This window comes from Hyposmocoma kahamanoa, unplaced genomic scaffold, assembly GCF_003589595.1.
Source record: "Hyposmocoma kahamanoa isolate Upper Pololo Valley unplaced genomic scaffold, ASM358959v1 138, whole genome shotgun sequence".
Taxonomy (NCBI): Eukaryota; Metazoa; Arthropoda; class Insecta; order Lepidoptera; family Cosmopterigidae; genus Hyposmocoma; species Hyposmocoma kahamanoa.
The window spans coordinates 804,734-818,740 of NW_020653492.1; the positions used below are offsets into that span (position 1 = coordinate 804,734).

The window sequence follows — 14,007 nt, forward strand, 5'->3', positions numbered from 1 at the left end:
CTTTGTACTTGATTTTTCAACGACTTTTTAGTCGTAGCGCCATCTATGAGAAATCTTTATTAAAAACTCTTTATAACTCTTTTATTAAAAAAAAAACAACCTCACGTTTCATGAAAAGAATTCTGTTTGCCAAGTTTTATTGTAATCGGTTACCGGAAAGTGCGTGAAACCGGATTCATCCCCTCAACACTAAATTAATTGCCTATTTATGTGCTAAACTATAAATGTGAGGTTGTCAACCGTAAACCATATTTAAAAGTAAAGAAATTACTTACTGTTCTGTTTACTTTCAAACATATTTAAGTTAAAAAGGAAAAATGCTATGTTGTGGTTTACAATATTACACGTAGAAGGTATCGATTTATTTTTCGATACACTCCTTAGTTTGTCGACAACACTTATCGTACATATATATTTACATTAAATACTTACAAGTAGAACACGTGCATCAATTTGTAATTTGTTTCTTCACAAGCCATTGGACATTCGCAGTCTACGATAACCAGGTTATCTGAAATACAGACCTTTTTTTATGATACCAAGTGGCGGAACGACCAAGTCGTGCGCCTGGTGGTAAGCGACACGTCTATCCATAACAGTTGCAGTGCCATTCTGAGCTTTAAATCGCAAAGATTTTATGGGCACTGCCACTGCGCCCGTCACCCTGATACAAGTTGACAAGTCCCATGTGCCTGTAATTTCACCAGCTTCCTTACTATTAAAACCGGAAACACAGTAATACTGACATTACTACTTGGCGGCAGTAATAGGTAAGGTGGCAGTATTTCCCTGGACGAACTCTTTCACAAAACGCTCTGCTGTTACTAAGTTCTTAGTTAAGTGTATGCTGATAATATTAAGAGAGCATATTGGAATATATAATACTGCTTTCTTTTATTTTTGGTATTGTTTTTTCCATTGTGGAAAAGGCAAAGGCACTAATGCGCCATAGAGCCAAGACTGAGAGTAATTTCTTTCTTGGATGCCATTACAAATTTATGTCTTCGATAGTACTTCTTACGAAATGAAATAAAATTGGACAACATTCTTGATTTTTCAGGAGATCTGATAAAGAACGCGTGATGTTTTCAGAGGTTTTGTACAGTTCAAGAAGGTTATCGATGATGATTATTCTAGGGATAGAAAAATGTGGGAAATCGAAAAATATATGATGCAAGGATTAATTGGAATAGTACAAGTGATTGCACGACGGGGAGGAGATCATGTGCATTCTATGTAGGTGTCCATTGAAACGTCCATGACCGAAACGTAATCTGCAAATAGTTGTATAGAACTTTCTACAAATATATCTCTTCACAAACCACATTCGTTTAATATCAGCGTTTATACCATGATACCAGGTGCCTTTTGTTAACAGAAATACTTTTTGTTTTATGATGTTGTCACTCTGATTCAAAGTTGTGAAATTAGGTCTACTTTTCTTATAATACAAACAACGGACAACATGTTGATTATCGTAACTGATGTCGTGAAGCGTAATTCATATTGTTTACGACCTAGAAAGAAAATATTAATGCCTCGGGATTTCTAACATCTAGATCCGATCCAAACAATAGAAGAAATTAATATCACTGCAGCTGTATACGTACCCTTGTTGTTATAAAGGCACGCCAAGCCTGGGATTTCACAGACAGGAACGCCTTCTGAAATATACAAAAGATTCACCACTATAGTAAAAAGAAAAAGAAGACATTATACATTGATTTGTTTACCACAAATGACTCCACAAGAACTTGTAGAAAAAGCTCAATTTGAAAATTAACCAGAGGACATCGCGTTTAGTTTTAGTGGGCACTTTCATTAAAATTGAGAGTCGAAAAAGTAAATCTACAGTCAATAATATAAACTAAGCTAGTTCTTCTGGTGTTTTTATTGAAAAATAAGTCTTTTCGGTAAGTTAGAATTTCTTTCGGAAGTTTATTCGGAAGTAAGTACAGTTTTATTTTCGTAGAATTATAACAATCTCTTGATTGTTTGCTAAATATGATTAATTGTCGATATATTCTGTATAAATTTTTCAGTAACTAGTTCTAAAGCAGCTTAGTTACTATTAAAGTTAAACACTATTTCCTGCAATTCAATTCGATTTTCGGAACTTTTACTATTTAAATAAGTACCAGATTGGATACAACTCTATTTTCATTACCAACAAATCTGTACGATTGAGAGTAAGCACAAAATTTTTCAAATTGCTTTGTTTTAATTTTGTTTCAAACAGTAGTTTCGGAAAGTCTTTAACACTGCAATTAAAAAACACTCACGAATGAAACTAATTTAGGAAAGAAACTTTTCAAAATTGACTCTAGCCAGCGTTCAGGACATTGCTCCTGAGTTTAATAACTTTGGTACTCATAATAGAATCAATATTTCCGTAATATCATTTTGGAATTAGCAGAAATATGATCCGCTATTGAATATGGATCACCAGAATAGACTCTCACCATGCACGTTTCGATTTGCCACGGTCTACATTTGAAATAGATAAAGCCCAATTCACTTCTATGACAAAAGATACCAATAACATCTAAAGTTAATACTACTAGGTTAAACGTGGAGTCGTCATACACTGTTTTAGTTGAAAACCATACGGCTACATCATCGGCTGTCTGCTTACTTCCACTTCAATTTGTTAATGCTACGACTTCCCGTTGTAACGGATTTTCACCAGGAAGTAAACTATCCCTTTATCCTAATTTACAACTGGGTAATTAGTAGTTGCGAGCTAGAAGGACGGCCCACCGTTGCTCTAACTTGTTAATTCTGTGAACGATGTTAGTGACTCCAGCCAGTGAGGCCAAATAACTGTGAACTGAGTCACTATTATTTTTTTAAATATGCTATTGTGGTCGACCATTACATCAGTGTAGAGTCGTAGTCAAACAATAAAGAACAATGGCAAACTCCTATATTAATATTTGTTGACGTAATTTGTATTTGTCTGTTTATGAAAAATATGTGAAAAGAGTTGAAATTCCTGAACAATTTTATTTTGGGTTTACTTTTCAGATGTCTGGAATTAAAAATATTGTAGTTTGAGGTTTTGGAGGTTAAATATGTTACGTAATTGAATAAAATATATTTGGAGAACTACAGAAGCCGTAAAGAGAGCTAATGGAAACTGCAATGATGGAAGCTTTATGGTGGTGGGGGTTTGTGATGTGACGAAAGTTGAGAGGAAATTATTTATTTATTCTGGTATGGTCAAAAGGCACGAAGTTAAACCATAACAAAAAAACTGGGTTAATCATTGACTTTTTGTAAGTCAATGGGGTTAATTAATACATACCACAGACTATTGCACTGATAACTCGGACACAAATTATTTTTTTTGTTAAACGTGCCATCTATCCCTGATTTCAGGAACTTTTTTATCAGTTTTTACCATTTTCTTGCGAGGCATTTTGGAGAAGAAATTGTCTACTTTATTTTTTCTAATTAAGTAGTTAATCTCTTATTAGCTTATTACAAATCGGTCTAATCAGTATATTTGATATTACGTAAACTAAATGTAGACCATATCCATACGTAGGTACTGAAATTCTGTTTTTGGCGGCTAGATGTCACTCAACGTTAAGAAACTAAGATACTGACAGTTGTAGATATCAGTCCGATTACCTATTAATTAGTCATTAGAGTTTCTTTTAAATAGGATTTTATTAGATATGCCGCTATTATAATTTGAAAAATTAATGAATTTATTTTATTCAAGCTTGTAAGTAAGGCATTTGATTCTTTTGACAACTCTCTTGACAAATCTTTTAACTGTGATTTCGCCATTGTTCTTTAACGTTGCACAAATACTTACTTAGCTGAGGCATGAAGAAATGTGTGCAATTACAAAGCTCGACCTGTTGCATAGCGCGGCAGTACAGCACGCATGCGTTATAGGAATACTCTTTGAACGGCCACAGCTGAGCAAATGCAGGGTGCTCGTGCTTAAACAAACAGCCACGTAGGGCCACGGATAGGGTTGTCACTGATATGTCGCTTATTGTTTGTTCGACCTGAAATATATAGTCATATTGTTGAAATTGATTTTTATTGCACATACAAATGGTGCACAGTAGTCTCGACAAATTAATAAAGTTATACGTATTTTAAAATTTTCAATGTTATTTATTAAACGTGTTACAACAAAATTAAACACATGAATATAGTATATGCTTCTAGAGACGGATTTAAACTGTTCAGTGCATGCAGACCGGTACTTAATATTTACAATAACAATAATAAAAACAAGAATGGCTTCAGTCTTACGTATGAAATACAGTGAGTGCAGTGTATCTGAAAAAAATTATTATAATGGTAACACGGCAAGAAGTTTAGACGAGGGTAGTTATCGACAGCGGAAAAGGGTAGACAGAATTTCTGTCTTCAAAACTTTGTAACTACTTTAAAATACCGAGAGAAAAATAAAAATATAATATCGTGATAAAAAACTTATAACTACTGTTATAACTAGTTGTAAGCGTTAACGACCGATGTCATTGTAACATCGCATCGTCTCAAAAGCCGATCCCAAAACTGTCGTTTTAATGTTACGAAATCACGCGATGTTTGCTTTCACTTATAATATTTCACTTGAGTGATATAGCTAAAACCTATTAGTAGCTAGTCTGGTCAATCTGAAGAATCTGAGAAATCAATTACGGGAGACAATGTTGAATTAAACTTAGCTTCTGACGTTATACTTTAGATCCATTTTACTCCATCTTAAGACAGGTAAGACTCTCTAAAGATAGAAGATGCACTTTTAGATATTGGGTACTATATTGTATCGATGACTTAAGTCTAACGACAAATGGTACACAATAAACGCTATTCAGTTATGGAATTCCTCAGGGATCAATTTTGTGACTACTTCTTTTCGTCATTTTCATCAATGATGAATTCCTAACTTGTTTAATTTACCCTACCTTTAAAATAGCATCGAAGTCAGAAATCATAGGTAAGAAAGAAGTGGAACGACCCAAGATGTTGTCCATAGATACTGTTATGCGGTCATTAGGTGCGTGCGCCCTCAACTGAAAACGATTGAATTCTTAAGTATGTCAATAAAAACAATGTCTTTTACCTTTATTTCCTTTAAGACCTAAACTCGTCATGCACCTCAATTACAATGCGGGGCTTTAATGATTTTTAGTTCACTAATTGGGACTGCAAAAGTGACACGACAGTGGCGCTACAACCGCGCTAAATAATGTATGAAAATTAATAGTAGCGCGGCTGCAGCGCCACACAAATAAAGGTCTAGTTTGAAAGCGCCCGTACACATAATATACGCTGTTTCTATTACATATTTCATAATTAATTTATTCATTGTGTCATGTGGATGAACACATGTGTTACATAATATTATTCCAGCACATGAACCCTGTAAAGGCACTACCACGATAATAACTTAACTTATTTTTAATCTCTTAAACAAGCTCTAAATGTAGATGCACTCATTTTACAGTGGCATTATTATACGCTGATTCTATTACATATTTCTAAATGTAGATGCACTCATTTTACGGTGGCATTATATATGCGCTGGTTCTATTGCATATTTCTAAATGTAGATGCACTCATTTTACAGTAGCAGAAACATTAGTGACAGAAATATTAGTAGCAGTAGAGACTGCTACTAATAAGTTTCTTTCATGTTCTTCCATGGTAGTACTGTCACCTTACCTATTTCTACCGTCAAGCGATGTGAGCATTACTGCGTTCTGGTTTTGAAGGGTAAGGGTCCTGGTGAAATTACAGGCACATGGGACTTGTCAAGTTATTATCCAAGCTGACAGTCGAAGTGGCAGCGCTCTTCAGATCTTTACGATTTAAAATTCTGAGTGGCACTGCAACTGTTATGGACAGGCGTGTCGCACTAGGCGCACGACTTCCCGCATTTAGTATTATAAAAAAATAAACGTGTCCTTGAAGTCGGTGACCTGACTGATAACCCCATAAAATATTCGTAATGCTCGTTCCGTCTACTAAATCATTATTAGGCGTTACTTACAATTATCAACATTATTATTAATTAATTGGGACTTATGAACAGACAAATCTGATTGATTATATTTTGTACCCTTTTTGTGGCATGTTTCATTATGACAGTGAGATGTTCAGTGGAACAAAACTCTTTAAAGAATAAAGATTGAAAGAAAATCATTATACGTTTGACTACTGGACACGAATCTATTCTAAGGATTTTGACTTGGTATTATCATAAGACAAATAGTGTAACTCTAGTTCGCCACATCATTATTACCTACACGTCACTCGAAGTTAGGGTTGTCGTTATTTTATTTTAGTTGTACCTACAGGTTGTACACAAAATTTGAAAAAAAGAAGGTATTCATCACAGTAATCTTGTGACGGTGTGACCTCCTTACACCGTCATCTCACCTCTTTGTATCGCCTCTCTCCGCTTGTATCCTATCATTTTTTATTTTACGTGTATTTAAATTTTAAATTTGAATTGTTCCATCTTCCTTCACTTTCTCATTTTATTTTCGTACCACGGTTACTCCCAGCTCGACCGCCACTACAGTCGGAGCTGTTCCAAATTCCATCGCGAATAATCGCTAATTCTGGTTCATTACTACGTTTGTAATCATTTAATAAGCTAAATCATGTGTAATAATTTATAAGTCTACAGCCTTCGTGTACCTATATCTGTAATTCAGTTACTCGGCCCATTTAGGGGTAAGTGCCTTAATAATAAAGTGTAGGGAGTGTTTTATACTATTGTACTTGTTTTTTTTACATTTACCTTTTTATTGTTATAGCCCTTTCTTTAAACTTTACTTCTTTAACAAATTTTGTGGACCGGAAAAAAGTTTAAGTTTTGAAACTAAATTAAAGTAAACTAACTAAATTAAATTAAACTAATGAGGATCGGGTGTGTGATCCTCAATCAATTTAGCAAACATGTGGGTGACATTTACAATGTTAAATATACAATAGGTCGATTTCGGATTCATACAGATCCGGACAAAGTTAAAGCCATTCTAGATATTCAATCCCCGAAAACTAACAAGGAAGTTAAAAAAATCTTAGGTACAGCCAGTTGGTATAGACCCTTCGTACCTAATTTAAGTACTATGGCAGCTCCCTTGACCAAACTTACGTCTACTAGTAAAAAAGCTCCACCCTTTAAATGGACCCCTGAAGCTGAAAAAGCTTTCAATTCAATTAAACAAGCTCTCGTATCTACACCTATATTATCTTGTCCTGACTTCACAATCTTGTGCTATATTGCAATAACCTTTGTCCAATGCAGTACTTACATATTGGTATATTTTATATTAGTATCCCTATTATGAGTGTGTAATCATGAAATAGAAATGTATACGATATATTTATAAATAAAAAAAATATAAATTTGACACAGAAAAATATTTTGAACACCGAGCGAACGCTGAATTCTGTAATGAAATGCGCGTGTGCCCCGTGCTATTCAACTCGAGTGTATCGCGAGATCAGGGAGTCACACTTATTAACGCATAATGGCATTAAGCCGGTCAGAAAAAGCTTTACGTCCATGAGCGTAAGAGTGAAAACGACGTGCGTTTCGCATCGGTTCGTACGAAAGCGGCTCGACACAGGTCGGCAATGAATCTGCTTCCTGCGAATTTCTGATTGCGTCCGTACGCATGCCGACGACGGCTGATCCAGGTCTACTACGAAATACCAATACCTCCAACGAATACTACGAAAACTTAACTTTTGGACCAGTTCTGTTTTTATTTTGTTTCTTTATTATTTTTATCACAAAATCAGTTTTTTTGTTTATTATTTATTTATTTATTTAAACACTTTATTGTACCACAAAGAAACTTACAAATTTTCAGAAACAATTTAAATATTTGTGTACAAAAGCGAGCTTATCCCATAAAGAGATTTCTTCCAACTAACCTATTAAAATCTGAGAAGAAAGTTGGTTTTTGAGGTGGCACTAAAAATAGATAAGTAAAGAAATGGTAAAATAAGTTTATTTTTCGAATTTTGTTTTTTGTTTTTAATTTAATTTTTTCACAAAATTTGGGGAGCACAATATTAGTAAATAAACATGGCTTTACAAAGATAACAGAAAATGACCAATAAATAAAGTTGGCGTAGTGTTAATTGGATGTATCGATACAATACTACATGACAACGAAGTTCATACGTGCTACACATATCAGTTTTACTATGAAAGTAAAGTCAACTTCATTACGACGCTGTCGTATGAGCTTCGTTGTCACATAGTATCGTATTTCGTGATAGACCTTCTGGTTAAACACGAGCGTATCAAGACGATTCCGCGTTAATTTATTATAACATATACAATCTACGCCGTCAAAAAAGTCATACGTTTGTATGGAGTTGCACTAGTAGTCTCATTAAGCTATTTCCAGGCTCCTATGCGTATGCTGATGACGGCACAGTTGTAGGTACTTGGCCAATGCAAGGTCAACCGTTCGGATTTCACACTCAAGTCTCTGATTAGAGCGATGCCAATCTTGTCAAATTTAATGCTACCAAAACGCAGGCGTGTCCATTCTCCACAAAACGGAGTCCCTTTGAGCTGACCTCGACTTTTCGTGATATATCCATACGGATAGCCGACCGTCTCCAGCTACTTGGAATGGACCTGTCGTCCAATCTGAAATTCGGCAGATACATTGAATCCGTGGCCAAAAATGCAGCCAGGAAGCTTGGCATCCTTTCTAGGGTGAGGCGTTACTTCACACCGGGACATTTGCTTCAGCTGTATCAAGCACAAGTCCGGTCGTGTGTAGAGTACTGCTGCCCCATTTGGGATGGCTACATACCAACTGGCCACCTTGAATTCAAATGACAAGCATGCCAAGAGTAGAAGCAAAGCTGCAGAGCCTTGAACACCGCCGTAAAGTTGCCTGCTCATCGGTATTTTCCAGGAAATATCACGAAGTGTGTGCGTTGGAATTACACGGTTTAATTCCGCCTTCCCCTTTCCATCATCGGGGGACTAGGCGTAGGTTTGGATTCCACACCTATTTTGTGGATATTCCAAAGATTCACACAAAGCGTTACGCTTCCACATATATATGGCGAACGGCACAGGAGTGGAATTCCCTGCCTGCAAACTTGTTCCCTGAACGTTATAACTTGGACCTTTTCAAGGCGAGAGTGAATACGCATTATTTAGGTGTGCATGCTCCATCGTCGACTTCATCGTCACTTTCCATCAGGTGAGATGGAGGTTAAATGCACACTTACATTTGAATCTAAAAATGGTTTAGACTTTAGACTAATGCGAACTGAGAAATCCGTATATTTTCCAAGGCTTGTGAACCTTCTTCGACTTGCTGGTATCGTCACGATGTTCTCCTTCAAAGTTAGCGGAAAATATTGCTACTAAACAACACAAAGTCACTTAAATGTAACTTAAACCCTAAAGTCGCAGGTACATGATGTCACTGGTTTCAAATTATCAATATCGATTCGATTTTATTTCTTTTTTTAACGCAAAAACTCATAGCGTGCACTAAAAACCCTGTATCGCGGATGCCATGGATACATACATAGATAACCACAAATTACGCCCAAACTCGCGAGATAAATAAATGTAGACCATACAAATATATGCGTGGCAGACCAACATGGTAACTGTTCGGCCACAGAGGTAGTTATTTAGGCGCGGAGCATTTAGTTATTAGTTTAAATAAAATATTTGCTATACATACTTGAATAGGTCTCGTCGCAGTTAGCCTCAAATTAAGCAGACCAACGGCTCTATTAAGGACTATTGCTGACTCGTTGTTTATTAATATGTTGTTAAAGGAGTAACAAGTCCCTAATTCAGTTTCAAATGGGAGGAACCTGAAAGGTAAAACACAACAAACAGTTTGATTGACTCTAATGCTAAGTATCTACCTAAAACAAGTTTTCAAATGGCATATTAATATAGCTCAAAAGTTCAACATCCCAAAATCTGTCTTTAGGTTATTACAAAAATAGACTGTGAATAAGCAGTATTTTTTAACGGCTACGGTATTCTACGATGGAAGTGTCTGATACACTCTTAGTTATAGGAATTCATATTCATGGTATTCATAACGAGTACAAACATTTATCTGTGAATGCGACATTTTTATCATTCTACAGACCATTGCTTCGCGCAAATGTCATTTGACTCAAATTGCAGATTCAATGGTAAGAAAATATTACCGACAAAATGAGCGACTGAACTGAATACACAAAGATACAAACTTAACAATGTAGATGAACTCGCCCCCTCACATACCTACAAATTCCAAGATGTAAATCGCAATATATGTTTGTTGAATAACAGAAAACGAATCAGGGAATGATATATTACGTACTAAATTAATTTGAATTTTGTTTATAAAACATACAATAGACATTGAGACATAGATCGGAAAGCCTTAACGTTTCACGACGTGGATGTTTGAAGAAGGGCTATAAATTCTACTAATATATACTGTATTGGTACATAAAGACGTCTCTAAAGTAAATAAATTAATTAAAGAGAAAACATAGTGATAGAAAGAAGCGTGACTCATTCAATATTGGAGTTCATGTATAGCAAAGTTGACAGACAATCTAGTATTTGATACTGAAATAATTTATTCGAATAATTCGGTAAATAAATGATGAACGAACAAAGACTGAACATTAAAAGACTCCGCTGAATGCTTTTTTAAAAATCGAAATTGTTTTGTGAATCAGAAAATGGAAACTCTCCATAAATGCTACAATTATTAAACGAAATTTGAGGATGTAGACTTAATTGAATTGCATTTTCAAGAACCATTTGTTAAAATTAGCTTTATGAATTTGTATCGAGTCAGTGATACGACAGTTCTTGTGTTCTTGTAAACACAACACTAACACATTAACCTGAGTTAGTGTTGTGTTTTCTCAAAAAAGGGAAGTGCTCAATTCAACCGTAATTTTTTGTGTGTGTATGTTACGCGATAACTCCGACATTAGTCGACCGATATCAATTATTCTTTTTTTTTTATGGAAAGGGGGTACCTTAGTAGTTGTCTCATTCCAATTTGAAAAAAAACATTCCACCACTAAGGGTGGCAAATAAGGGGAAGAATCCGGTTTATTGGATTTCACCTACTTCCATTAACCGATTCAATAAAACTTGGCAAATAGATGTAATTCCACAAACTTTTGAGGTCAGTTTTCTTTTTATACATAAAATGGTAATTTTTTTACATTTACATGTGGAAGCTTTTAACTGGCATTATGTTTGCTTACATACGATAACTTTTAGTAAAACTAGCCGTAAACTCCCCAAATGAAATAAATAAATATAAAGATCTATAGAAAATATCCCCCACCTGTCACAACAACGAAATTTCTTATTCGCCCACCAGCAATCAGTGAGGATCTCTGAGCAATTACTCCTGATTTTCGGCACCAGCTCCTGGTAATTTTCCACACAAGTCTGGTTCATTTTACAGTTATTACAAGTCCTGCAGTAATTCACGTTCCAGTAGGCGACTTCTTGGAGGAATTTTAACATACTGGATGGTATGTTATTTCTAGAAAAGAATGATTGCATTAATTGAGATTGATTGATTGTGAAATAACTTCGTTGCGAAAAAGCTGCGGTGAGAAGGTTATTCAAAAGTCTCTCATTAGATGTCACAAGATCTATAACAAAAACACAAGAGAATTTCCACGGCTCGGTAACTTGACCCGTAGCTCAGTTGGTAAGAGCAATGTCAAGGTGCAGCATGGACGTGGCTTCAAGTCCCACCGTGTCGACGAAATTTTTGTACGTCGATCTTTATATTCATAATCAAAAGAATGATTGGAGTTCGAGTTTTTATAACGGTTAACAATTTAAAAAGCCTGAAAAGTCTCATTAATTTAATACGTATTAATATGATAAAAAGGCCGCATTCCGGGATAAATTTGTAATAGACCGATCATTCCCAAAGTGGTCTAAATCGACACCCCCTACACCTGCAAGGGGTCCAAATCTCAAAGGGTTGAGAGGCACTGCCACCGCGTCCGTCACCCTGAGACATAAGTTGAAAGGTCCTTTGTGCCTGTAGTTTCAACCTTATCGAAACGTAATAATGCTCACATTACTGGAGCCCAATTCTGCTAATTTTCTTGAAACCACTGCTCGTTGTAATTCCATTGAGACTCCGTTGAGATTACATTGCAATTGCGACTATATTTGCTATTCTGTTAAGATCTAGTTACAATGGCAGTTGGGTATCAGTGGAATGGCAGTTATGGCACATTCATTCATTCAATTACTAACTATCGATGTTGCCTTACTTAAACTACCGCGGAAATTATAATGCGTATCTTGATTTTTATCTCGTTTAAGCAGCAATCACTTCAAACGTAATTTATTAAATAAACAATTTACTAGGCTACCTACGAATCATTTTAACTAGTCTCGATCATGGTTTCTTTGTTTACAAATGTCACGTCAGTCTGACAGTTCAAACTAGGTATGGTCGGAGAGAGGGAGCTTTTTCTGTAAGTTGCTGAAGACGTACCGCCTGAAGACGTACCGCCTCGCTCTTTCTGAACTTATCGCGTAGTTTTTAGAATCCGTATTAACCTCATCCATCTCTTATACTTTCGGACTAATTACTGTGAAAAATGTCACTATTTCACCGCCGGCTGAACTAATTGATAACGAAGAGTAAATAAGACGATTATCAAGTAATTCCTGGCTAAATCTGCGTTAAGGGTGTTCCCTTTTCGGCCTTAACTCCGACATATACAATATTAATACGCCATTGAAGAGTAGAATACCAAAAAATTGCAATGGCAATAAGATAGATAAAACGTTTATTTAGATCTACAGACACACATACATAACAGAAACATATGTAATGTAATAAAAAGAAGAATACCAGCAGAGGGGCAGCACTGCCGAACATGCGAAGTATGTGTGCTATAGCAGTAGTAATAACCTAGAGGATGCCGCGGATACGACAACCAGCCAGCTGACGCCATTTCCATGTTGTATAAATTAAACAAATAATAATTTCGAAACTAGTAAATACGGAAGATAATATAAATATAATGAATGATAAATTTATTTCCGATTTAATTTAACTATGTTAATAATAAAAGTCAATTTAATTATAAATAGGCAAATCACAGGCTTTACCTATTTATAATTAAATTAGTATTAAGAATTAATAATGACAGTGCTATTACACAATGTTATGTAGACAATTTTCGCTACCAGAGCAAAGTGCTGTGGAGTACCCTTTATTTGAGAGTCTAGAAGGAGTGCCTTTACCTTTTCCTTGAAAGTGCATTTTAGAAGTCTTAAAGGTGGTGGAATATTATTCCAACACTTTAATAGTAGCTCTATGGCAAGCCACCGACAAGCTATACTCTTAACTTTTAGCTGAATATCAAATATACAAAAACCTGCCATTGACATTCCATCGGCACACAACTGAGATGATTGAAAATTTGCAGGCTTGGGCAGATGTTTAGCGGCAGGAGTAGGTGAGGTGGCAGTACCTCCCAGTGCGAACTCTTTCACGAAGAGCTCAAATATATATTTATCTTATAGTTCCTCAAAAATATAAATACTTAGTCAGAAACCGCTGAACTCGTTCTTTATCCGAAGGCTCGCATACTGTAACAGCAGGGAACGTGGTATCCCAAGTCACGTAATTGGTCTCCACGGAATAGGATACTAGGTCTTCGGAGTAGAGCTTAAGGGCTCCTCGTAGAAAGACCGTAAAGCCCATGCAGCAGCAGAACAATACAATTAACCAAAATAACCTGGAAAGTATTATATGTTTAATATATTTAATTATAGTTTTATTTTATAAATTCATTTTACTATAAATTTAATATGTAATACAACTTTTACTTTGTATGTATGTATTCGTACGTTTGGTATAAATAATTTATCTATAATTATTAATACAAAGATCGTACACTCAGAAAAAATTCCTTCGATCCGGTCGGATTCGAACCGACGTCTTCTTGCATACCGTG

At 35.5% G+C, this 14,007-nt stretch overlaps 1 protein-coding gene across 1 annotated transcript in view; it reads right to left on the reverse strand.

Moving 5' to 3' along the window:
* The window catches only part of LOC113240392, a 52,981-nt gene extending 39,227 nt beyond the window's left edge, over positions 1–13,754 (reverse strand). The window contains exons 1-7 of the mRNA XM_026477682.1: positions 13,594–13,754; positions 11,352–11,555; positions 9,720–9,855; positions 4,938–5,045; positions 3,827–4,025; positions 1,611–1,664; positions 433–511 (exon numbers count right to left, since the gene is read on the reverse strand). Of these exons, the coding sequence (XP_026333467.1) occupies positions 433–511; positions 1,611–1,664; positions 3,827–4,025; positions 4,938–5,045; positions 9,720–9,855; positions 11,352–11,555; positions 13,594–13,754 (941 nt within the window). The remainder of the gene's footprint in view (positions 1–432; positions 512–1,610; positions 1,665–3,826; positions 4,026–4,937; positions 5,046–9,719; positions 9,856–11,351; positions 11,556–13,593) is intronic.
* Positions 13,755–14,007: the final 253 nt, after the last annotated feature.